General features: G+C 38.8%; 1 protein-coding gene across 2 annotated transcripts in view; it reads left to right on the top strand.

The window, feature by feature from the left end:
* The first annotated feature begins 8,193 nt into the window (after positions 1-8,193).
* Positions 8,194-25,361, top strand: part of GRB14 (growth factor receptor bound protein 14) — a 115,725-nt gene continuing 98,557 nt past the window's right edge. For both annotated transcript variants that reach the window (XM_042948982.1, XM_042948981.1), the window contains exons 1-2: positions 8,194-8,389; positions 9,671-9,803. In XM_042948982.1, the coding sequence (XP_042804916.1) occupies positions 8,199-8,389; positions 9,671-9,803 (324 nt within the window). In that variant the 5' untranslated portion in view covers positions 8,194-8,198. The remainder of the gene's footprint in view (positions 8,390-9,670; positions 9,804-25,361) is intronic.

Below are 25,361 nucleotides of genomic sequence, written 5' to 3'. Positions count from 1 at the left end.
AGGTCTAATCATTCTAAATTTGCAAAATAACATATGAAAACTAACTTCTAAAAATACAGACTTAAAACATAGCAACAATAGCACGTACATAGTAAAAATAAATTTAAAAATTCACAATCAGAATTGGGAAATTGTAGTATAACATCTCTCAGAAAAGGACAGAACAAACAAATAAAAAATCAGTACAAAAACAGAGAATCTAAACAACATGGCTGACATGTTTGAGCTGACATGATATATATATGTGTATATACATGTATATATATACATGTATATACATGTATAGATATATACATATATAACATATATATGTATATATATACATGTATATAACACATATATATATATATACATGTATATAACACATATATATAACGTATACATACACACACACACACACACACACACACAAATCCAAGAACTGCAGAAAACACCTTCCCAATCATACACAAAATATTGACCATATGCTGAGCCATAAAGCAAGTTTCAACAAATTTCAAAGGATTGAAATTGTATAGAGTATATTCTGTGACAAGGTAATTAAACTATATTAGAAAAAAAAAAAACAAAATAAAAAGAAATCTAGTAAAATCTCTACCACAATGGAAATATAAACATTTTGAACTGAATAATAATGAAAATATAGCTGAGTAAAGTTTCAGAGATAACAACTATGGCATACCTAGAAGGAAATATGTCTTTAAACATGAATATAAAAAATATGAAAAGCTAAACATCAATGATGTTTACACATCAATGTCAAAAATTTAGAGAAAAAAACAAGAACAGCCAAAGAAACCAAAGAAAGTAGAAGGAGGAACATAGGAAAGATAAAAATAGAGATAAACAATTGTATTGCTTATATTGCTTATTTTTATTCTACATTGTTTTTTTATAGAACACAAACAAACAATAAGATTATTCCTGAAAAGCTTTGAAATTGATAAATTCTAGTCTATATAATCAAGGAAAAAACAAAGAGAAGGCACAAATATTCAATGTTAGGAATAAGGAATAGGGAAAAACAATAAATCTTTTAAGTATTAGAAAGTTAAAAGGAAAATATGAACAATTTTATGCTATAATATTTGAAAATTTAGATGAACAAGATAGATTCATAGAAAATACTACTTGTCAAAATCAACACTAGAAGTAAAACGAATTCAGAATAGCCTTGTAAATATTAAAGATGTTGAGTCATTTATTAAAAATTTTCCCACAAAGGAAACCACAGGGTCACATGGCTTTCAAGTAAATTATATCAATAATAAATGAACAAATAACACCAATGTTATATTCACTCTTTATAAAGAAAGAAAAACAAAAAGCATTTCCTATCTCTGAGGTCATCACAACCCTATACCAGCACCTCATAAGAACATGAGAAAAGAAAAGTACAGACCAACCTGACTCATGAACATAGTTGCAAAAACTGTAAACAAAATATCAGCAAACATCAAAAGTATGTAAGCAAGAATGAATAAGGTTTATTCTATGAATATAAATTTAGTTTATAATTTAAAAAACATAATTAATAGAACCAAGGAGGTTCTATTCCAAGGAGGAAAACCATCAATACAGTAGATGCAGAAAAGCTGTTTCATAATATTCAATATCCACTCTTGATAAAAAATTTTTTAGCAAAACCAATATGAGGGAGCCTTCCTCCTTTATCTGATAAAGGATATCTATGACAAAAGTATGACAATATTTTATGTAATATCTACTCCTTTGAGATCAAGAGTAAAATTAAAATCTATGCTATCACCACTCATTTTCAACATTGTACTCAAATTCCTAAGCAATGTGGTAAGGCTAGAAAAAGACATAAAAGATATGAAAATTAGAAAGACATAAATAAAATTGTCATTATTCATAAATAATATATGGGCATGTATATTGAAAACCTAAAAATGTTTTCAATTAAATTTTTAAAACTAACGCATGAAAGTAATTATATGGATAAAAAGATCAATACACAGAAATCAGTTGTTTTTCTCATCGCAACAAATCATAGAAAATTAAATTTAAAAAAGGCATCCAAATTAATAAAAATATCAAATATCTAAGAACATGTCTAACAGTATGTGCAAAGTATCTATGCAGAAAAACAAAACATCATTGAAACAAATTAAAGGTATAACCAAATGGAAAGACACAAATTTCATGGCTTGAGAACATTAGTCTCATAAAAATAGTATTTCTCTCTAAACCAATTTACAGATTTATTGCAATCCAATCAAAATCCCTGTAGCTCTTTGTAAAACTTGTAAAGATAATTCTAAAGTTAATAAATTGAGAAGCAAAATACAATTCCTTGCTTTCCTGAAAATTAAGAGGTTTTGTAAATTATAGTAATTAAGGCAATGAGATTTTGGCATAAATATTGACAAATAAATCAGTGGAGTAGAAGAGAAGGCCCAGAAAAGATCCATGGATAAGTGGACAATTAAATTATGACACAAGAGGCATTGGAAATTTGTGAGGACCGGATAATCCTTTCAATGAATGAAGCTGTAAAAATTACCTGTTTATACAGAAAAAAACAAAACAATCTTTACACCTTCACACTTTCATACCCTAGGATAAAAATAGCTGTCTCGGTGGATCACAGATTTAAATGTGAAAGGCAAAGCAATAAATTTCTGGAATATATACAGAAAAATTCTAACAGGATATAAACATATAATCATAAAAATTGGCTATATTATACTTAAGAACTTCAATTTGTCAAAAGATACCATTAAGAGGTGTAAGATATAAGACACAGAATGGAGGAATACACTTACAAAACATAACAAAGAGCTGGTAACTAGAATATATGAAGAGCTTTTGTAAAAGAATAAGAAACAGACAACAACATAAAAATGGGCAGGAGCGGGGCACTGGATGGCTGGCTCGGTCAGTTAAACATCTGACTCTTGATTTCAGCTCAGGTCATGATCTCACAATTCATGAGATTGAGTCTCGAGTTGGGCTCTGTGCTGACAGTGTGGAGGCTGCTTGAAATTCTCTCCTCCCTCTCTCTCTGCCCCTTCCTGGTGTGTGTACTCTCTCTCTCTATCTCAAAATAAAAAATAAAATAAAATAAATAAAACTTAAAAAAAATGGGCAGGAGACTTGAATTGGTACTTATGGACAGAGGATGTCCAAATGGCAAATAATCACCTGAAAAAAGTACTCAACCTCATCATTCATCAAGAAAGGTCAAATTCCACCATGACCTACAGCTATATACTCAACTAGAATGTCTACTGTGAAAATTCTAATCATATTCCAATCCTCAAGGATGTGAAGAACTGGGGAAATTTATGCATTGCTGCTGGTGGTGAAGTTGGCACAATTAATCTGAGAAACCGTCAGTATCTACTAAAGCTGAACACACACATACCATGACCTCACAATGACACTCCAGCATATATACCGTCCTGAAATGCATACACATGTGCATCAAGAGTTGGATACAAAAGATCCATTGCAGCGGCATTAATAATAGTCAAAAGCTGGAAATAGTCCAAATGCTTATCAGTATGGAATCAGGTATGGAATGGATAAATAAACTGTGGTATTTACATGCAGGAATGTAAATAGAAGAATTTCACAGAAGAATGAAAGAGCCACAGCTACTTGAAAAAGAACGAAGAACGTTGTGAATAATACCTTAAGAGAACCAAGTCAAGCATGAAAGGGTCATACAATATGATTCCATTTATATAAAGGTCAAAAACAGACAACCTACTTTATTGTGCTTCGGGGTGGATACTTACGGTTAAACTAGGAGTTGATTACCATGAAAATCTGATAGCAGGGAGGGGCTTTTAGAGAACTGACAAGGCAATTCATGACCTGACATTAGTGTTTGCCTTGTGATCAGTCATCATACAATTTTGTCTTTGAGCTTCTTTTCTGTATGTATGTTATCTTTCCCGCCATAAAGGCCTCAGAAGTTTGATTTGATGAATAAGGGAGAGAGTAAAGCAAGGATGACACATTTTCCTTGAAGGGTAGAAAGGCTAGGATCCTTAGGGAGAGACAGGAAAGGGAGGTGCAAAGGGACAGACAAGACTCACAGTCAGGGAGGGGCCCAGGAGACAAACTGCTTCCTTTGCAATTTTACAGGCTCAAGCCAAAAAGGACAGCAGCCACTCAGGGGAGGATTTGCTTTTTGGTACCAAGGTATCTGCTTTGCTGTTTCAGAAATCTTGGTACCAACATATCTGCCTCTTGTTTCAGAAATATTTGTCAGTTATGGGAAGCAAAATCTCCTCTTTAAACTTCCCTTTTGATTAAAAAAAATGCCTCTGTATTCTCTCAGGCTGTACTAGGTCTGATAGTTTTCTGCTTTTATATTTCACAGTTCTTTATTTAGAATCATTTTTTTTGTAAACCTCTTTGATAGAAAAACTTGTTCTTTTGTTGGCTTGCTTCAAAAATGTGAATGAGCTAATTCTAATACTTCTTGGTACAGAGCCTCAAGGTATCTAGGAGTAAATTCAATATTTTATACCAACCTATGAGACACAACTATTTAGGTTCGCATTCCTCAGAGACTTGTTCTTTTTGTTCTTGCCCCTAATGACTGCAGGTATTATAATTTTTGCCATGGGGATTAGAGAAGGCGCATAAAACCTGCAAATGGATACTCCCTAGATTTTCACTAAATGAGAAAATGCCCAGAGAGGGGAGACACAATTGAGATCTCATTCCAACAAATGAACACTCTTCCTTAAGGTTAAACATTTATACTGGGAAGTAGAGCAGGATACACTATTGGGAAATAGTATTTCTAGTGATTCCAAAGGTATAAAGTTTCCACCTAACCTTTTCTCTCACAAAAAAGACAGCTTGCTTGTGTGTGTGTGTGTGTGTGTGTGTGTGTGTGTGTGTGTCTGTGTGAGAGAGAGAGAGAGAGAGAAAGAGAGAGAGAGAGAGAGAGAAAGAGAGAGCTGTTGGAAGTAGGGCAGGAATAAACTCCAACCACTGATTCACCCTCCTGTTAGATGCTCAAAGTATACCATTTTAGAGGAGAAATGGCTGCCTGTAAGAGTTTTGGATGAATATAATGATGATGATGAAGAAGGAAGAGGAGGTGAATGAGGAGGAGACACAGAAGGAGATGAAAAGAAAAAAAAATTATGGCTTTTTAAAAACTTTATTTAGAGGCGCCTGGGTGGTTCAGTCGGTTGAGCGTCCGACTTCCTGGTTTGTGAGTTTGAGCCCCTGGTCCGGCTCTGTGCTGACAGCTTGGAGCCTGGAGCCTGCTTCAGCTTCTGTGTCTACTTCGATCTCTGCCCCTCCCCCACTCATAACCACGTGCTTTCTCTCTCTCAAAAATAAATAAACATTAAATTTTTTTTTAAAAAAGTTTATTTTTGAGAGAGCGAGCACGTGCGCGCGGGTGGTGGGGAGGGGCAGAGAGAGACCAGGAGACACAGCATCTGAAGCAGGTTCCAGGCTCTGAGCTGTCAGCACAGAGCCCAACTCAGGGCTTGAGCCCGCTAACCATGAGATCATGACCCAAGCCAAAGTCCAACGCTTAACTGACTGAGCCACCCAGGTACTCCTTTTAAATGTATTTAGTTCAAGTTATCCTCAAATACATAACCTCTTTAAAAAAATTTTTTTTTCAGGTTTATTTTTGAGAAAGAGAGAGCACGTGCACCTGCCTGAGTGGGACAGGAGCAGAGAGAGGGAGACAGAGGATCCAAAGTGGGCTCTGTGCTGGCAGATGAGAGCCTGATCTGAACTCACAAACGGTGAGATCATGACCAGAGCTGAAGTCGGATGCTTAACCCACTGAGCCATCCAGGTGCCCCCATAACCTCTTTTTTATTTTGCTGGAATGTCCTCAATATATCTGTTTCTTTTACATGAAACTCTTTTAAAACCCACACATAGAATCCAGACCATATTCAGGAGGAACTGGATGTGAGTTAGGGCTTTACCTGGCACACAGCATCAATACATGTTAGCTTTCGTCATGATTAGTATTATTAATTTTATCCCTCAGGAGACTAACGTTTTGTTCTTGCATGGCTATTGCATTGTATATAATATCCTGGAGACCACACTCACTTCTGTGACTAATATAAATACTGCTCTTTATTGGGTCTTAATTTTGACATCAGAAAAATGAAGAACTTGGATTCCATAAGCTCTTCGACTCAAAGATTTCCTGCCTCCACAGAGTACTCCGGGTTTCCTCACAAGCTGGGAGTTAGTGATCCCTGGCTGTTAGCAGTGGTTGGTGTTATGGTGCGCGCGCGTGTGTGTGTGTGTGTGTGTGTGTGTGTGTGTGTGTATGGAGGAGAGGGTTTTGCCCACTTCTTCAGGAGGCAGTGTTTGCCTTTCCCTGGGCAGGGGTTGTGGAGGTTAAGAAAACCTGGTGAAACAAATGCCAGGGACAGATGTTACCTAATTTGGTCAAAGAACAAAGAGTGTGTAAAACATTTGGAAATCCTCAACAGTGCATTGGGATGGTGGAATTTACGGGAAGGACAGAAATAGAGCAGCACCCAGAATTTCAGAATAGGATTGCTAAATTTCAGAGGGTGAGCCTAATGTAATTACAATAGTCCACCCTTAATGGCAGAAATATGTTTCAAGACTTCCAGTGGATACCTGAAATCATGGGTAATACCACCATGAATCACCTATACTAATTAGGTATATAATATAATGTATTATATTTAAAATATAAATATATATATATTATGTATTATACATTATATACATATATGTATGTTATATAATACATATTATATGCATATATTATACACTGTATATACTATGTTTTTTCCTATACATACATACTGATGACAAATTTTAATTTATAAATTAGGCACAGTAAGAGAATAGCAATCATAACTAATAATAAAATAGAACGATTATAACAATATACTATAATAAAGGTTATGTAAATGTAGCCTCTCTCAAAATATCTTATTGTACTGTATTCACCCTTCTTCCTGTGATGATGCGAGATGTTAAAATGCCTACTTGACGAGATGAAGCGAGGTGAATGAGCGTTGAGAGGAAGCTACTTTCTGACTCTATCACAAAAGGATGGTCATCTGTTCTAGAGGGAGGCTGGCCACAGGTAACTGAAAGGAAGGAAAGCTAAATCACAGAAGGGGGCACTACTGTACCATTTCGCATAGTCTGGGTTTTTGAGAAGGGATCTTCTGAGTTCGAAGCTTAACTGCACCGATTTTTAGCGTTATGTTGCACAAGCTATTGAGCCCCACCTTCCTTACCTGTAAAATGGGGTAAACATCGAATTCGTGAAGCTGTCGCGAAGGTGGACTAGGACAAGGCAGAGGGGAGACTCAGAAACCGAGGGCTGCTCTTATTAAAAGAAAATTAATATTTTTTTCTAATTCCCAAGACACCCTCAAGATTATCCATGCCTTACTAAGAATTCTCAAACACCTCAGTAGTTTCCTTTGCTGCGCCGACTGTACTCTCTGCTCCCTCAGCCACCCCTCTCCCCCCGCCCCGTCTAGGGCTGCAGGAGTGGAAGACAGGCACGTGGGGGAAGGACTGGGGCAAACCTAGCCCCATGGCCCCTGGCCTCCTGGCACGGTGGGGCCTGTCATGGCGGCCCAGCTACAGCTTAGGTGATCTCAGAGCAGGAAGAAAGGAAGGGTCTGGGGGTCAGCGCCTCCCAGACCCCGGCCCCGCCTGCGCTCCGCCGGGCAAGCCCCGCGGGAGCGCCGGCTCACATGGGTCCCCGCCTCCAGCGGCGCGGGCCCGCCCTGACCCTGGGCTCAGCCTCGCGCTCGGGCGCCCACCTGGGGAGGTGGCGGCCGGGCCTCGCGCGCGGGCAGCCGAGGGCCGAGTGCGGGCCGCGGGACCTCCGCCAGCGCCCCGGAGCGTCCCGGACCTGGTGCGGGGCCCGCCCGGCGCCCGGCGCCCTCCCCGCCCCCTCCGCGCCTCGCCCCGCCGCCCGCGGCCCCCACCCATCGGCCGCTCCTCCCCTCTCCCCACCCTCCTCCTCCGCCCCCTCCCCTCCCCCGCCGCCTCGCCGACTGCTCGGCCGCGCGTCTGAGCCGCCCGGGCCCGGAGCGCAGGCGGCGAGGCCACCGCACCTGCAGCGCGCTCGGGCTGCCAAGCAGCCGCCTCGCCTCCCGCCGCCTGGCCTCCCTCTCCCCCAGCGCCGGGTCTCCCGTGACACCCGAGACCCCCGGCCGACGACAATGACCACTTCCCTGCAAGATGGGCAGAGCGCCGCGGGTAGGGCGGCTGCCCGGGACTCGCCGCTGACCGCCCAGGTGTGCGGCGCTGCCCAGGGGAGGGGCGACGCCCGCGACCTGGCGCCTGCCCCCTGGTTGCAAGCGCGGGCGCTCCTGCCCCCTCCGGACGGGACCCGCGGCTGTGCTGCAGACAGGTAGGCAGCCCTCCGAGGGCGCGGGGGAGTGTCCTGGGTTGGCAGCCGGCGAGGGGCTGAGGAGGCGGTCCTAGGGGGTGAGCCATGTGCCCAGAGCTGGGCCAAGTTTGTGAAAGTCTCTGAAGACAATTCCCTTTAAGCTGGCTTCTACCGGCTCGGCAGGACATTGCGATCTCCCAGCGCCTTATAAATAGCATCACCGTTTCATTGAGAGCTCCTGGTCTCTCTCACCTCTGCCCATCGGTGTGAACTAGGAGGCCAGGCTGGCCACCCCACTTCCTTTCTTCGTGGCCCTGCACTGAAAGCAAAACAAACAAACAAACAAACAAACAAACCCCTAATCCTTTTTATTTTATGTGTTTAAAAAATCGGAGCATAAATGAATTCACCTCCCACATAGAATCTTACAGCGACCCTGGAGAGGCAAAGCACGGATTGACATTTGAGCAGTCTTGCTGTTCAGCAGGAAAGAATAGAGGCTTTAAAAGGTTTCCCAATCTCCATAGCATTCAGCACTAAGTGCCTTTAGAGTTCACAGTTTTGCACATACTTTAGGAAAGAAAAAGACTGCAACAATACAAAAATCTGTAGTCCTTTATATTCATACATTTAAATGGTACTTCTCCCCCCAGATTTTCAAAGTGCTTCAACTTCACTGAAGTTAAAATTACTCCGCAGTGGACTAGAGTACATTTATACTAGCAAGTTCTATTCACTTACCTCTTCAAAAACACTGCCTTGCGGTTTAGTATCTATAAGCACTTGAAAAATCAACAGACTGTGTGTGGGCAACATTGTGAATGAAATTTGAAGTGAGATGAACCACAGCTATAATTAATAAACCATAACTTCCAAAAGTGATTAGTGAAATAGCATAGGGATGAATTCACTAAATGTTTGTAGACTTGGTCAATTTAATGGATGCATAAAAATGTCTAACTTCTCAGGATGGTTTTTGCATCAATAATTATATAGTATTTCAGCCTCAGGAAAATTATCAAAAGTGCTGGAAATAGGCTTTCTATGCCTGGTAATTTTTTTTTAAGGCCAAAAAAAAAAAAAAAAAAGATAGGAATACTATAGAAAATTCATTTATATCAATTAACATATTTTATTTTGACCCACAGAAAGTACATCACAGATCTTTGCTGTACATTTTATATAATATTAGTGTTATCACAGAGTGGTACATGTTGGCCTTAACTTCTTAATCCTGTCAGCAATTAAATTTTACATTCATTCCGCTTTATGTAAATTACATCCTATGTTCTCTTGGTGTAGGAGAAAAAAGAAAGATCTTGATGTTCTGGAAATGCCATCTATTCCAAACCCTTTTCCTGAGCTATGCTGTTCTCCATTTACATCTGTGTTGTCAGCAGGCCTGTTTCCCAAAGCAAATTCAAGGAAAAAACAGGTATGCATTTTAAAATGTTTAATTCAAAAATCTTAGGAGCTCTAAATCCATACAGTTTTTAAGGTATTCAGTAATTTGTAATATTAACAAAGGATTAGTATGGTCTATTTTAAATGACTATTGGCTGACAAAGTTTTTGGCATCATTTTCCTTTAAGGCCTTAGTTTTCACAGCTATATAATGGGAATGTTAAAAGTTACCTACTAAGCTTTTAGGATGGGTTAAATGAGAGAATATATATAAAGTACAGAGTCTGGGAGCTGTTATTATTTACAGGGTAGCTGGGGAGAGTTATATATGATGATAGATTATCAATTTTTAGTCAAATTGGAGGAAGGCAATGGTATTGGGGTAAGAAACAGATTGGTTGATTTCTTTAATACCTTCCATAATCTTCCAATTTGCAACCCATGCAACCTCACTTACTAAAGGAGAGTGGGATAGTGAATCTGTGGACTCCTCAGTGAACCAGTGAACTCTTCAGTTTGGAGGCTTCTGGGTGCAGAAGGCAGATGATGACTTCTTAGTGATAATTAGACGATGGACTTTATTTTTTATTTACTTATTTATTTTAATGTTTGTTTATTTTTGAGAGAGAGAGACACACACAGAGCACGAGCAGGGGAGGGGCAGAGAGAGAAGGAGATGCAGAATCCAAAGCAGGCTCTAGGCTCTGAGCTGTCAGCACAGAGCCCTACGCAGGGCTCGAACCCAAGAACGACACTGGACCTTAGTCGGACGCTTAACCGATTGAACCACCCAGGCGCCCCAGAAGATGGACTTTATTTTATATGATTTTGCTTTCCTTTTTAGTTTCTAGTTTGAGACTGACTTAGGCAAATTAGATTTCCAGGACCAAACAACTATGGAGAGAGATCCTTAATGACTATACATTTGGAAAAAAAAAAAATCAATGTTTCCTAGAATAATCCCGTCTCTTCTTAATATACTCCCTCCCAATTTTGAATTAGCAAAACAAAGAGAGGTTTCACTAGGCAAAATGTACCTTGTTCTTGCGAGGATAGAAGCAATAAATTTAAACAGTCAGATGTTTGCAGTGAGGAGACGGATAGTAAGTGGGGAAAAGACAGTTGACCATTTCCCTGCATCTGTTGTTCTCTTTCCTTTTTTTCTGCACTTTTACTTCCTGTGATGGGTTCAGTAATGCATATTTACAGTTTTAGGAGTGGAGGAAATACCCTAGGAAATAGATGAGCTCTTGATAACATAAAGCGATAATAGAGACAGTATGGAAGCTTTCCATGGACTGTTGGGTTTTGATGGAAGTCTGGTATAACAAGGCATATATATATATATATATATATATATATATATATATATATATATATATAAATTTTTTTTTTTTTTGATGGGGGCGGTTTGAAGTTTAATTGGTGCATGTGCTTTTTGGAAAAGGACTGGAGAAAGTGGGAGTAAATATTCCCGGAGCAGAGGTATGTTCTCAATTAGAGACTTTGATGGGGGAGGCAAGTCCTTAAGTGGGCGGGACTGTGACTTTGGATGAGGAGATGAACACGGAGGAGATTCTCAAGAGCTTTATTATCAGGGTGAGTTTTAAAGTCAGAGCCCAAGAGAAAAACAGCCCCCCCCCCCCCCCCCCGAAATGTCTGGGCCTTTTAAAAGCTTGGCTTTCAGGTCAGGATATAAGATCGGAAGATGGGTGATAGATTTGACCATGTGTCGTGATGGTGGAAAAATTGATTCTGGATTGCCTGTGGGATCCAGAATGGGAAAAGGAAATGCCCGATGGTGACATAATAGTCAGCTAGGGAATTTGATAGGTTATTTCCCTATTAATAGAGGGCCCTCTGTGTTTCTTGCACCAATCTAGGCCCTGGGGGACTGAGCTAAGCAAAAATGCCATGCAAAGGGTGTTTACCATGATGGGGCTTGGATTTGAGGTTGGGTCATGACTTTGGAGTTGAACAGAAGAAGGGGAATAGAGAGGGAGAGGTCTGGGCTTACTCTCACTTTAATTTTGAGAATTAATGCTGGGAGAATGCCTGTGTCTGAGAGATGTTGATGGGGCAAAGTTTGTTTTGAATAAAGAGGAAATATATTAATAGAGGGAGAAAAAAAAGAGAGCATGGGTACAGGTGTTAGGGTCAGGTCAGGGTGTGCCCTAAGTATGCAGTTATCATTGTAGGGTAAGACATCTTGTCTTGGTGAATGACAACATTTTTTTGGATCAGGTTTAGCAAATTGCAAAATGGGAAAAGGGTGCTATGTGACTATTGACTCCGGCTGGTTTCCTGCTCTGGCCTTGTGTCCTGTTTCCACAGTGACCTTCTGAGAGAGCACTGCACCCACACAGACAGCTGTGCTGTTTCATGAACAGAGCGTTCTGGCCCGACTCCTGGAGACCAGTCCCAGAGAGGTGTTCCCACCTGAGAAGGGCCCAGCATGCTGATCTCTTCCTTTGCTCAAGGGTTGGGATCTCTCTGAAGAGAAGGATGTCCCAAAGTTGGGGAAGAGGAAGGTTTCTTTTTACATTCTTTTATGTTTTCCACCTACGCTTTGCATTTAAAACGGATCCTTTGTTTTTATTCCTTTGTATGTGCTCAGTTCTTTGGACTGAGTGTTGCTTTGGGAACAGATGACTCTATGTCAGTAATTCCCCAAGCTCAGTATCTTTGTGACACACATTACCCTTTTACTAGATGGTATTTCTGGCCCGATTATCTCTGACCTTCACTTGAGGTGATGTAAATGACTGGATGTGGTAGGTTTCCATTGACTGTTATTTACGGTTGACACATTGCAGGAGCCCTGGGTCTCTTCTCTTAATATTTTCTCTTTCATTTGTTTGGCTTACCCTTGCCAGTCATTTTAGCAATTCTTTTCTCCCTGTAGAAAAAGTGAAGGATTGCGCTTGTTACTTACAAATAATTGACCAGAAAGTTTGAAAGAATCTAGACTAGAAATGTTAAATTTCATGTGGTCTTTCAAAACCAGAGTCAAAAATCATTTTACACACTATATATATACACATATATATATATATGTGTGTGTATATATATATACATATGTGTGTGTGTATACACATATATATGTGTATATATATGTGTGTGTGTGTGTACACATATATATATATACTTTTTTTTTTAACAATTTGAGACACCTACATAATGCATAAGTGGTAAAGTGTATTGAAGCCCAAATAGGATATGCTTTATCTCTGTTTGATAATAAAATGTCTCAAGGTATACAATACTGTAGGCTTTCAGTATTTTTATCGTAAAATAAGAGCTGGAATGAGATAGAATGTGGATTCTTTATTCTCTCTCCTTCTTATAATGCTGTTCAGATATATTGCCTGGGCATATTTCCTTGTGTTTATCAATAAAGCAGATTCCTTTATATACATAGTCTAGAAAGAAAAATTACTTGTCATTTAAACTTTATATTAAAAGTGACTTAACTTATGGTTTAAATTTCTCTTTTTCTTCTATTTCTTTTTTTAATGTATACTTATTTATTTATTAATTTTTTTAAACATCTATTTATTTTTGGGGGGGAGAGAGAGAGAGAGAGAGAGAGAGAGCGCATGAGCGGGGGAGAGGCAGAGAGAGAGAGGCAGACACAGAATCTGAATCAGGCTCCAGGCTCTGAGTTGTCAGCTCAGAGCCCGATGCGGGGCTTGAACTCATGAGCTATGAGATCATGACCTGAGCCGAAGTCAGACGCTCAACCGACTGAGCCACCCAGGCGCCCCTGTGTATTTATTTATTTTGAGAGAGAGAGAGCATGCACGCACACACGTGTACATGAGTGGGGGAGGGGCAGAGAGAGAGGGAGTGAGAATCCCAAACAAGTTCCATGCTGTCAGTACAGAGCCTGACGTGGAGCTGGATCCCCTGAACTGTGAGATCATGACCTTAGCCTAAATCAAGTGTCAGAGGCTTAACTGACTGAGCCACCCAGGCGCCCTCTTCTATTTCTGATTGAAATTTACCAGGAAATCATCCCTTAGCACTTACTGTTTGTAGAAAGGGAAATAATAAGAGATCATTAGCCCTTACAGAAAAATTAGTTCTTGTCTTGGGTTTGTCTACTGTCAGGTAATTTTTCTGCTCAAACTCAGCTTGTGTAGCAGGCCTGGTTAATTGCTTCCCAGGACTTTGTAGTATAACTTATTCAACATAAAGTATCTGAAGATTTTAAAGATAAAAAGACACCTATGAAAAACTGTGTTATGGAATGTTTGAGCTGGAAGAGAACTTTGAGATCATCTAGTGGACAGATTAGTAAATTGAGGCTAGAAATGCTGTGTGGCTCATAGTACACAGCAAGGACCAACAATTGCATTTCTTGAGGCCTTAAAGGGTCTTTTTTTAGGAAGGCACAATTTCCGCAGAAGTCGAGGACCATAAGAGTAGCACAAGGAATAAACATGCCAGTGTTGTTGGTTATAATCGCTCATAATACCAGAGCAGGGGTGACGGTACCATTGGTTAATACAAATTTAAGGACCTAGATATTTGTTTTTTCCTTCTTCAACTATTTCTTTATGCTTTTATCCTCTAGCTTTCTTCTCCGTCTTACTTGATATGATCAAATAATTGGCTTATCACCAAGTAGGATTTATTGGTATTACTAATAACCAGCTTTTGTATGTAGTTTACAGTCCACAGAAGAGTGCCAAGAAGTGGTCTGATATCCACATTTTATGATTTTTTAAAAAGTGCAAAAACCAGAAATGATTTGCCCATGCTCCCACAGTTGAAATAAAGGGAGATCAAAAAGAATATTGGTTGTGAATGTTTTTGCACCTTACCAAACTGTTTCTGATCTATTCTGTATTGAGTTAAGCCTTTTTGTACATCTGAGAAAAAGAAAAAATATCTTTCAAATAATTAAGAAATTACTTTTCCATGTGTTCTGCCTTTGATTTCTTTTTTCTCTCTCATATCAGGGACTATCAAAAGACAAGTTCATCTCTCCCCAAATTATAGGGTCTCTGATGTCACTCCTTTGTGATGCGAGTAATTAACCCAATTTGCATAGTTCTGTAGGAATCTTGGTGTGCCTGCTACATTAACCACACTCTTCTATACTCATTTCTCCAATATTCACGGAAGTAGAGAGCAATAAGTTATACTCTCATATTCCCATTTTCCACTTTCAGTAATTATAAAGATTTTGCTTCATTTACTTCATCTATTTCTTTTTGAATTTTTTATCGTCTTTGTTATAAATCCTGAACATCCTCTCATTGAATCCCCACCTAGTTTTGTATGCATCTCTGAAAAGTACATTTTCTATATAATCAAAATGCCATCATTCGCTAACAAAAATAACAATAATTCCTTGGTATCATTTAAAACCATTCATAATCTAATTGTCTCAGTTGGAAGGACACATGAAATCTCCAAATTATAAACTGGTTATATTTCAAAAGTCCTTAAATTAGCTCTTTGGAAATTTAAATTCATTTTCAGATGGAAACAGCATCATAAGTCGTATTTAGGTACCCCCAGGCCATTTTACAAAATCCCATTTAATGTGAAATGAAATGCAAATATCTTCTATATGCAGAAAAAAATAATAGAAACAATACTTGCTCCTATTAGGGTTTCAAGCAAATATGTCTTTCCAACAGCAATTTGCTACTTCTGAATGTTGGCACTTGATGAATATCATTTTTCTTGGGAGGAATTTGAAAGTATACAGATCTTTGTAGCAAATCTGAAGCAGGCTTTAGAGCAGTGCTTCTCAAAGGGTAGTCACTGGACCACCTTCCTCAGAATCAGCAGGGATGCTTGTTAAAAATGTTGATACTCAGGCCTTTTATAAAACCCACTGAATAATAATGTCCTGGTGAAGGACATAAGGATTTGACTTTTTTTTTTCTTCTCTTTGACATATATTTGGAAAATCACGGGTATTCTTATTCCCTGTCACTTTTAGACTGTCGGGCAATCTGACCTTTCAAAATTGTGGACAATTTCATTTAGTTGAGAAAAAGTAGGAATATTACAAATGGACTTTAGTTGTTATTTTATCCAGGTATTGATTGTTTGGAGGAAACAACCTCACATGAACTAGCCTGAAAGGTTATGTTATAGTATCTGCAGGCCAAAAGTTCACTGATCTCATGAGAGATCAGAATCGGGGAGTAGAAAGTCAGCAAAAATCAAGGCAGACACTTTCTCCATTCTCTCTCTTCTGTTCTTCCACAAATACAGCACATAACCTCTGCTTCTTCTATGTCCATTTCCTCTCACATTTCTCTGCAATCTTGCTTGTCTTGATGGCACATCAGAGCACATGGCCCCAAATGGCCATCTCTTTGGAATAAATCTTTCCTCCCATTTGTGGTTTAGCACTTGGTAAGTGACTGGAGTCTACATCTGGAGAAAGCTGTTAGCCCAGTGTGCCCAGCTCTTTATTCAGTCAGCTGTGGCCAAAGGGACACAAGAACGTGGACCACTGCTCAGCAGTTTGTGGGAACAGTTTTGTGGGCAAGAAGTCCAGCTTCAATGGGTATGGCATATGAAGGTGGGAGAAAAACAGTGGACAGCTAGTGCCCCAGGGAAAACAAGACCTCAAACAAAAAAACAGTGGACACAAAATCAAATTCTTACTGTATCCTTATGATATATGGTGATTTACCAGTTCATTTGGCTAACTGACCTAGACAATTTACAGTGTCTGCTTCTTTCCTTCAGTTCACTTAATTCAGTTGAAGCATATTTACTTGACCGTGGTTTCAGTTCATGCCACCCTTGAGTTATGCTTATCTTGCTTGGCCATTGTCTTGTGCTTGCATTTTAGCCTCTGATGACAGGAGCTACCGACACAGGATTCTCCCTACTTCATGCTAGTTACTTTCATTTATAACAGAAGACAGCTGCCTCTTCCTATTTTAAAACTTAAATCTCCTAGCAGATCTGCTTGTCAAGGTTTTATTTCCAGTTTGAAGGTTGCCTCTAATTTTTGGTGAAATTGCAGGGTACATTTGCAATCCAACCTTTATCTGCAATATGGGTCTTATTTTTCACTTCTCTGAAAGCTCAGCTTCTGGTTTATTTTTCCCTAGGGGCATATATTATGTTCTGTCAACAGAAGGAAAATTGGAGCCATTCATGGTTCAATATAAATGTGGATCTTAATTAATATAAAAGAGCTTTCTGCAGTCTTGTGGATGTTGCTTTTAAACATGTCAGCTTATATAGAAAAGTGAGAAATTCCATTGTGTAAGAATACACTGATGTGTATTTGAGCAGGGATAGACAGACTTGGGCATTGTCCTTTTGGCACTCCGTTTAAGGGATAGCTCAGTGGAGAACCCGGAAATGGCCACAAGTCTTTACCAAGGCAAGGGAGCCTTTCAGAATCAATTTAGGAGAGAAGTAGGAGAACTGATATAGGGAGAGCATCTTTTACTTCTTTTCCTTCCCTTTGGCTCCACTCATTTAGCATTTTTTCAAAGCCACAGAGAAAATAAACATAAATAGGAATATTAGTATTCTTTTTTTTTAAAAGATTTTATTTTGAAGTAATCGCTACACCCAATGTGGGGCTCAAACTTAAACCCCAAGATCACGAGTTGCATGCTCTACCAACTGAGCAGCCAGGTGCCCTGGGAGGATTAACTATTCTTAACTAGTTTACCAATGCATGTACCTATTCCAAAAGCTCATTTATAAGTGGGCTGTTTATTCACATATATTTGTCTGTAGATGTAATGTTACATGTGGTGGTGAGGTTGTTAGGGAGTCAGTAAAAATTTTTAACCCATAATAGTTCCAGAGTATGGTACATTTACAGCATCCTGGGTGCCATTTTTAATATTGTTTCTGTGGAAAGATAGGAGACAGTATGACATGATTAAAAATATTGGACCAGAAACCTGCAAACCTAGTTTTTAATAATATCCTGCTGCTGCTCAGTGATGTGATATAAGCCTATTGCCCATACTTTCTGGGCTTTGTGAGTGCTACCCTTTATTCTATTCCTAGAGCAAATGATTCTGGTGGCTCTTAAAGTACAGGATGACTCCTTGTAGTAGATACAGGAGTCTTAGGAGGTTCCTTTGGTGCCACTGGCCCCAGAAGTTTCCCGTCAGCCTTTGTTCAGATCTTCCCACATGGTCACCACACCTCCTGTGATATAGAGCACATTGGGTGTCATGCGACAAGGAGCACAGGAGCCACCAGCTAAACTGGAAATTGCACATCAAAGTCAAGGTCCAAATAGTAGAAACAGAGTCAGAAGGGGCCATATCTGAGAGGCGCCAAGTTAGGTGGTGAAGTTATATTGAAACTTAGAAATAAGGATATGAAATGAGATGCGAAACATTTGAGGGTGGCATAGGTCCAATGTACCTGGTTCTGCTTGGCTTGAATGGTTGAGGTGCATAACCTTTAAGTCCTTCTCCAGGTTCCTCTTGCTCCGCCCTCAAGTAATCCATTTGGTTGCTCAAGCCAAAATCAAGGAGACCTCTTTCTGGTCTTATGTCAAGTACTGCTACATATTTCCCAAAATATACTTGAATCCATTAACTTTTTTCCATCTTCACTATTGCCATCCCAGCTTCAGCCACTGTCTTCTCACATACTGGAGGCTCATAAAGGGCCTTTGTGCTTCTATTTTAGTCTATCTGGGTACATTCTTCATGCATTTGTTAGAAGTGATCTCTTAGAAATGTGGATCACACTGGGGCACCTGGGTGGCTCAGTTGGTTAACGTCTGACTCTTGATTTTGGTTCAGGTCATGATCCCGGGGTTGTAGAATTGAGTCCCGTGTCAGGCTCCACGCTGAGTATGGAGTTTGCTTAGGTCTCTCTCTCCCTCTCCCTCTCCCTCTCCTACTCCCCCACCCCTTCTGCCCCCTCCCCTGCACGCTCTCTCTCTCGCTCTCTCTCTCTCTCTCTCAAAAAAATGTAGATCACATCATGTCACTGCCTGATTGAAAACTTTGTGATAGATTAGCATGAAATTCAATTTTGTACCTTGGCCTACAGGATTCTACATGATTTGACTTCTGTCTACTTCTTAAATCTCATCTGCATTCTACATTTTGTTGATTATATTGCGGCCACGGCACAGGGGCCTTCCTACCTGTTTGTGAATATGGCATCTTTTATTCTACCTCAGAGTCTTTGACCTTACTGTTTTTTTCTGCTTGGAACCTCTCTTCCTGGCTCTTTACATAGCTGACTCCTCTTTATTCTTTAGGTAGGTCTCAATATCAAATGACTTATCAAGGAGGCCTTTTTGACTGGACTATCTAAAGTGTTCCTTCACACTTGTTTTTTTATTTTATTTTCCCCCACCACGCCACCATATTTTCCAGTGCATTTCATTGGCTTTACTTAACATAATATGAATTGTTGCATTTATCTATTTGGTCTAATTATTTATTGTTTTTCCTTCCAGATGGAATATCTTACATTCCTAGTTCTTGGGTTCTTTCATTAAAAGAACCAATGAGTAAATGGATTATTAAAGACAAATAGTTCAAATAAATTTTAACAAATTGTATTTGACGTATTTATTCTAGTGGTGATCGATTATCTTCCTCCTCTTCATCAAATTTAAAAAATTTTCTAATTCTGTTAATAGTTACACATAGGAAATTTTGGTCATATGTAACAAAATTTATGGATATATTTCTGATTTGGTACATTATTCTTATTTAATGAGATTGTAAGTAAAAAGTATTTGGTGGATTGCAGTATACTTTCTTCCAGCTTTCTGTGTGTTAAAAATGCCCACGTTAGAAAAAATTAAGTGGAAATACCAATTTGGCTTATAATATGAGTCTGTCAGAACAAGGGGTAGTAGGTATTAGCAGATGTTTTAATTATTAACATTTATATCACTGGTGGATGACTTGGGCCAGTGCTCATGATGTAGAAATAAAGAGACATGTACCCCTTGAATGTATAAAATTTACCAAGGGATGTGCAAACTCATAGAGTCAAGAGAATTAGTTACTGGATCCTCATCTTCCATACGTACTTCTTAAAACTTACCTTTCTGAGAACCCACCTGTGTTCATAATAACATTTTCACTTGGTGTATTACCCTGGGGCATGTAAACCTCCAGGGCATCACACATAGGGAAAGCTTCCTTTAATGATTAATCAAAGCACCACAAATCAGAAAGAGCTCCTGTCTTTTTGTGTCTTAAATCAATTTCTGTTAAGGAGAGACATGGTGGGAAATGAGGAATTGGGGTAGTGGTGAAATGTTCTGAATTCAGATATATGATTGTGTGATGGGACTGATAACAATTTTCACTTTTTTATTTTCAAGGATTTTTTTTAAAAGTTCATTTATTTTGAGAGTCAGAGAGAGAGAGAGAGAGAGAGAGAGAGAGAGGGAATCCCAAGCAGGCTTTGCGCTTGATCCCACACATGGTGAGAGATCACGAACCAAAACCAAGAGTTGGTCCCTCACCCAACTGAGCCACACAGGTGCCTCTATCATAAAATACTTGAATATTTTCCACTTTCTTTTAATAACAAATACACTGGCTGTTAGACTAATTTTTTAGTGTATATACATCATTTGTTTTCACTAAAATCATAAGAAATATTTATCATGATGAATATTACAATTAATGGAGCTATTGCTAATTTTATACCTGTTTTTATTTAATTACATCCCAAAGCTAAAAAGGTAGAATGTACACTTAACACAATTACCAGAGAATTCCATGTTCTTAGCACTTTATCATACACTTAGAGCTCTTAGTTCTATATTTTAATTTTGACTGTATTCAGCTATTTCTTTTATAAGATATAATCTATAATTAATTTTCAGTGTTTTTTTAATATTTTTTTCTCAGAATGTATATTGATACCTTTATTTGAGTTGAAAAATAAAGTTGGATTTTATCTGATAGAATATAAGTCTGATTTGGCTGACTGATTTGAGAGTGACGACTATCTTTTCCAATTATATGGTTGACATTTTCCTTAAATTGAATAAACTAAATTTACAGCCCTAAACTTTTGATGAAAATGTATTTAAAGCACATTATAAGATAATGGCATTTTTATTTAAAAAACTGGAAAGAAGTCATGCAAAAGCCTCACTGTTATGTTTGATTGGCCAAGGTGTAATAAAATTAGCACTTTCCTCCCAAATTTTTCTGAGTATATTAGTTTTAACAATTTAAGTGAGAAAGTAACATATCATTAATCTTGGGTAATCTCATTGATTGATAAACTATTTAGAAATTGAGAAAGTGAATGAATCTGATTAATAATGAATCTTTTTCAAGTCCGATAGTTTTCAATTCATTGTTTTCAGTTACATTATAAAAGCCCTAATTGATTTATTGGATGATGTATCATTAAAAATGAATTTTAGGGGCCCCGGGGTGGCTCAGTTGGTTGAGCATCTGACTTTGGCTCAGGTCATGATCTCACTGTTCACGGGTTTGAGTCCCGTGTCGGGCTCTGTGCTGACACCTAAGAACGTGGAGCCTGTTTTGGATTATGTGTCCCTCTCTCTCTGCCCCTCACCCGCTCACACTCTGTCTGTCTCTCAAAAATAAAATAAACATTAAAAAAGAATGAATTTTTAGCTCAGATGAAATTCAAAGATTGACGTTGCTTTCTACCACATCTGCACTGTCTTTTCTCCCTTACCCAACTTACTTTTTCTCTCTGGAACTTAGCATCTGGCATTTTATATGTTCACACATATATGTGTTTATTCTCTGTCTTTTCCCACTAGAACAAGTCCCTGTAAGAGACTTCATTTTATGTATTCCGTCTCCAGCAGATAGAACAATGCCTGGCACTTAATAGGCCTTCAATAAATTTTGCTGGGTCAAAGAATAAATTCATGAATTAATGAATGGGGAAGACACAGAAGAGGTGGTTATTATTAAGTGAAGGAGTGAGGGAATATTTGGGAACGTACTAATACTTTAATATAATGGATAAAGAATTTGCAAGGAAACTTAGAAAAGTGAACTTTTGTAACTGGGAGGGGTCCAATATTGTTAGATGTTAACAAGGTCTGAATCAGGATAAACGTTTGAGTATTGATTTACCACTCTTAGCACATTCTAAATTTGGATTACCCGTGCTCAGAATAAGTTCTGTTCTTTGTCTGTTTGGTCCCCTTGTGAGCGTTTTCAGTCTCAACCAGCCCATGTGCGCCAGTTAAAAAGCACGTATACTTTATGGGGCTGAGTCCAGTAAAAGCTTTTCAATCAACCCACATTCATAGTGGAAGATTACTTTCATTCTTGGGAAGGGTGACATATGTGTGTGAAGCCCAGTATTCAGATGAAAGGAGCACTTTGGTATTATTTAACTGTGTATTGGCAAGACTTGAGCCAGTATCTAGTTTCTCTTTAGAGACATTTTGCATTATATTACAGTACTCTTACTGTGCTGTGCCAGGGAAATTAAGATCAGCTGGAACACTCTGTAGGTCATTGGCTTGGAATCTCAGGGCACTGGGAACTTGATGTTTTGTTTTAATGACCTCATTTAGGCTGAACCTGTCTTTGTCCCAAAAGCATAAGGGCCTCTTTACAAAACCATGTCTGCACCTTGGGAAATAGATGGGAAAGGTTTAGAGAAAAGTGACTAAATATTTGAAGGCATTGGGTCAACCTCCATGTGCAGGGTACTTGATAAATGACTCATTAGTTAAGGAAGATGAAGAGGATATTATTCAAATCCCTTCAACGTTGTTGTAGCCATCAAATTCCAGGATGTCTGAAACATACTTTGAAGGTTGAAGAGGGTATTTTTAAAAAAAATGAAAGGAAGAAGTGTTTACAGGTCTTGTAGCAGTTCATGGGACTTGGGCTCTGGCAGATGCTTTCTGCAGAGATTTCCATAGGATGTCACTCTTGTGGAATGAAGCACCTCCTCCATATTTCTCAAAGTGGGAGTATATGATGCGTGTATGCATATGGGGTGTGTGAGGACTGTGGGAGGGCCATATGGGAAGTTGCATGATAAACATGGAACACCTTTTTGGAACGATCATTTTAATTGAAAATAGGGGGAAATATTCTTATATTAAAATCAACCCTCCTGTTTTTATGAGCAGAATGCACAATTTACGTGAATTTTTAAGAACAAAGTTAATACCTCAGCGTCATTGCCTACCCAGAGATGGCAAGGGCTGTGTAAGTTGCTTTCTTTTGCACCTTCAGTGGTTCTGGTGGAAAAATTTGAAAACACTAATGTTGTTTTCAGTTGTTGTGGGAAGTGACTTTTTGTAATCCTCAAGAGGATTGGTTATCAACTGTCTTTTCCTTCCCAGCACTTCTCTAACCAAACTGCTTTCTCCCTAAAGCTTCTCTGATTTCATTGGTACCTGTATCATGAATATTGAGGAGATTGGGTTGTTAAACATTTGAGTGTGTTTTCTATTGTACTTTCCGGCAGCTTGGTAGGAAGTGGCTCTCACTGAAGTCTCTGAAGACCACCCTATTCTGAAGACCTTCGTTAGCGCTTATTTTGATATCCCAGCAGTTTGGGGCATTTTTAACTACTCTTCACTTCTTGTAAATTTTCTTGACTTCTACCTTTTATAGGCCTCTGTCGTAGGACCTCAGTGTTGGTTTCCTTCGGGTTTTAACCTAGAACTTTTTGTTTTCTTTTTAGTTTCATTTTATTGCTTGGGTAATCTCATCTCCTCCCATGGCCTCAACTGCAATATATACATATAAATCCAGACTATTTATCCTGGACTGTCTGCTGGATATCTTCAGTTTTACAGTCTATCGACATCTCAAACTTTGCATATTCCAAACTGAATTAATACTTTTCCTCTTCAACATGTTCCTTCTGTGTCTTCCTTCATTGGGAGTGGCATAGTCTACTCATACTAGAAGTCAAAAATCTTAGTTCTTAGTCCCCTCGCTATTCCTCTCCTCATCTGATTGGTTACAAAGTCCTCTTGGAAAAACAACTCTTGACTTTATCTATTCTGTGTTAGGTGTCCTGCTTTGAGAAAATCTCCCAGTCAGTTCTGTTGCATTATCAGTCTGTTTACTTATCAGTGTTCTGCTCTCCAGGAAGCTCTCTAGTGGCAGCAAGAGCCAAGTCTGCCTTGGACATCAGCGCATTTCCAGACCTTAGCATTGCGCCTGCCACATCATAGGTCCGCTGTAAATACTTGAATAGATGGTTCGGATGGCACTTTTACCCAAAGTAGGATTCATTTCTAAAATATCTGATAGATGATCATTCATATAGTCTCCTTGAGCATTTTTAATGATGATAAGTTTATTTTGCTGGTGATCAGTAAAATCCCTATACAAATGCCCTCTTATGAACTGCACGTAAACCAAAGTTGTATATAATTTGTTAGAATAAAATTTAATTGCTTTATTTTTTGTAGGATTTTACCTTTCCCTATTTAATTCTTAATTTTGATCCATTATCCCAACATGTCAAGATATTATCAAATTGTGTTCTTTTATTACAGTAATTGTCCCTCTCAGCTTTGCTTCATATCACATCGGAATAGATGACAATAATATCTTCATTCGAGAATGAACAGTGAAACTTGCCACGTTAACCTGCCCTCAAGGATGATACTAGTGGATTAGTCAATACTTTGAGTTTTCTTAACATGTTGCTAAACCATTCAACCAATATTTATTGTCTTTGTACTAGTCATTGTGTTTGGTATATATACAGTCTACTCTTGAACAACATGGGCTTGAACCGTGTGGGTCCAACTTACCCAAGGATTTTTTTTTTTAATGTTTATTTTTATTTTTGAGAGAGAGAGAGAGAGAGAGAGAGAGAGACAGAGCACGAGCAGGGGAGAGGCAGAGAGAGAGGGAGACACAGAATCTGAAGCAGGCTTCAGGCCCTGAGCTGTCAACACAGAGCCCGACATGGGGCTCAAACTCACAAACTGTGAGATCATGAATGACCTGAGCTGAAGACAGATGCTTAACTGACTGAGCCACCCAGGCTTTTTTTTTTTTTTTTTTTTTTTTGATAAATATAATACAATACTACAAATGTATTTTCTTTTTTTAAAAAAAATTTTTTTTAACATTTATTTATTTTTGAGACAGAAAGAGACAGAGCATGAACGGGGGATGGACAGAGAGAGAGGGAGACACAGAATCGGAAGCAGGCTCCAGGCTCTGAGCCATCAGCCCAGAGCCTGATGCGGGGCTCGAACTCACGGACCGTGAGATCGTGACCTGAGCTGAAGTCGGACGCTTAACCGACTGAGCCACCCAGGCGCCCCAAATGTATTTTCTTTTACTTATGATTTTCTTAAAAACATTTTCTTTTCTCTAACTTACTTTATTGTGAGCTTCATAGCACATAATACATGTATAAAATATGTGTTCATCAACTGTTTATGTTACAGATAAATCTTCTGGTTAACAGAAGTCTAGTAGTAGTTAAGTTTTAGGAGAGTCAAAAGTTGCACATGGATTTTTGACTGTGTGGAGGGTTGGTGTCCCTAATGCCTGCATCATTCAAGGGTCAACTGTATAATTAAAAAAACGTTTTTTTTAATGTTTATTATTGAGAGACAGAGAGAGACAGAGCATGAGCAGGGGAGGGGCAGAGA

This window comes from Panthera leo, chromosome C1, assembly GCF_018350215.1.
Source record: "Panthera leo isolate Ple1 chromosome C1, P.leo_Ple1_pat1.1, whole genome shotgun sequence".
NCBI classification, from domain to species: domain Eukaryota; kingdom Metazoa; phylum Chordata; class Mammalia; order Carnivora; family Felidae; genus Panthera; species Panthera leo.
The sequence above is the reverse complement of the archived record's forward strand: the minus strand, read 5'-3'. Positions and strand labels throughout refer to the sequence as shown.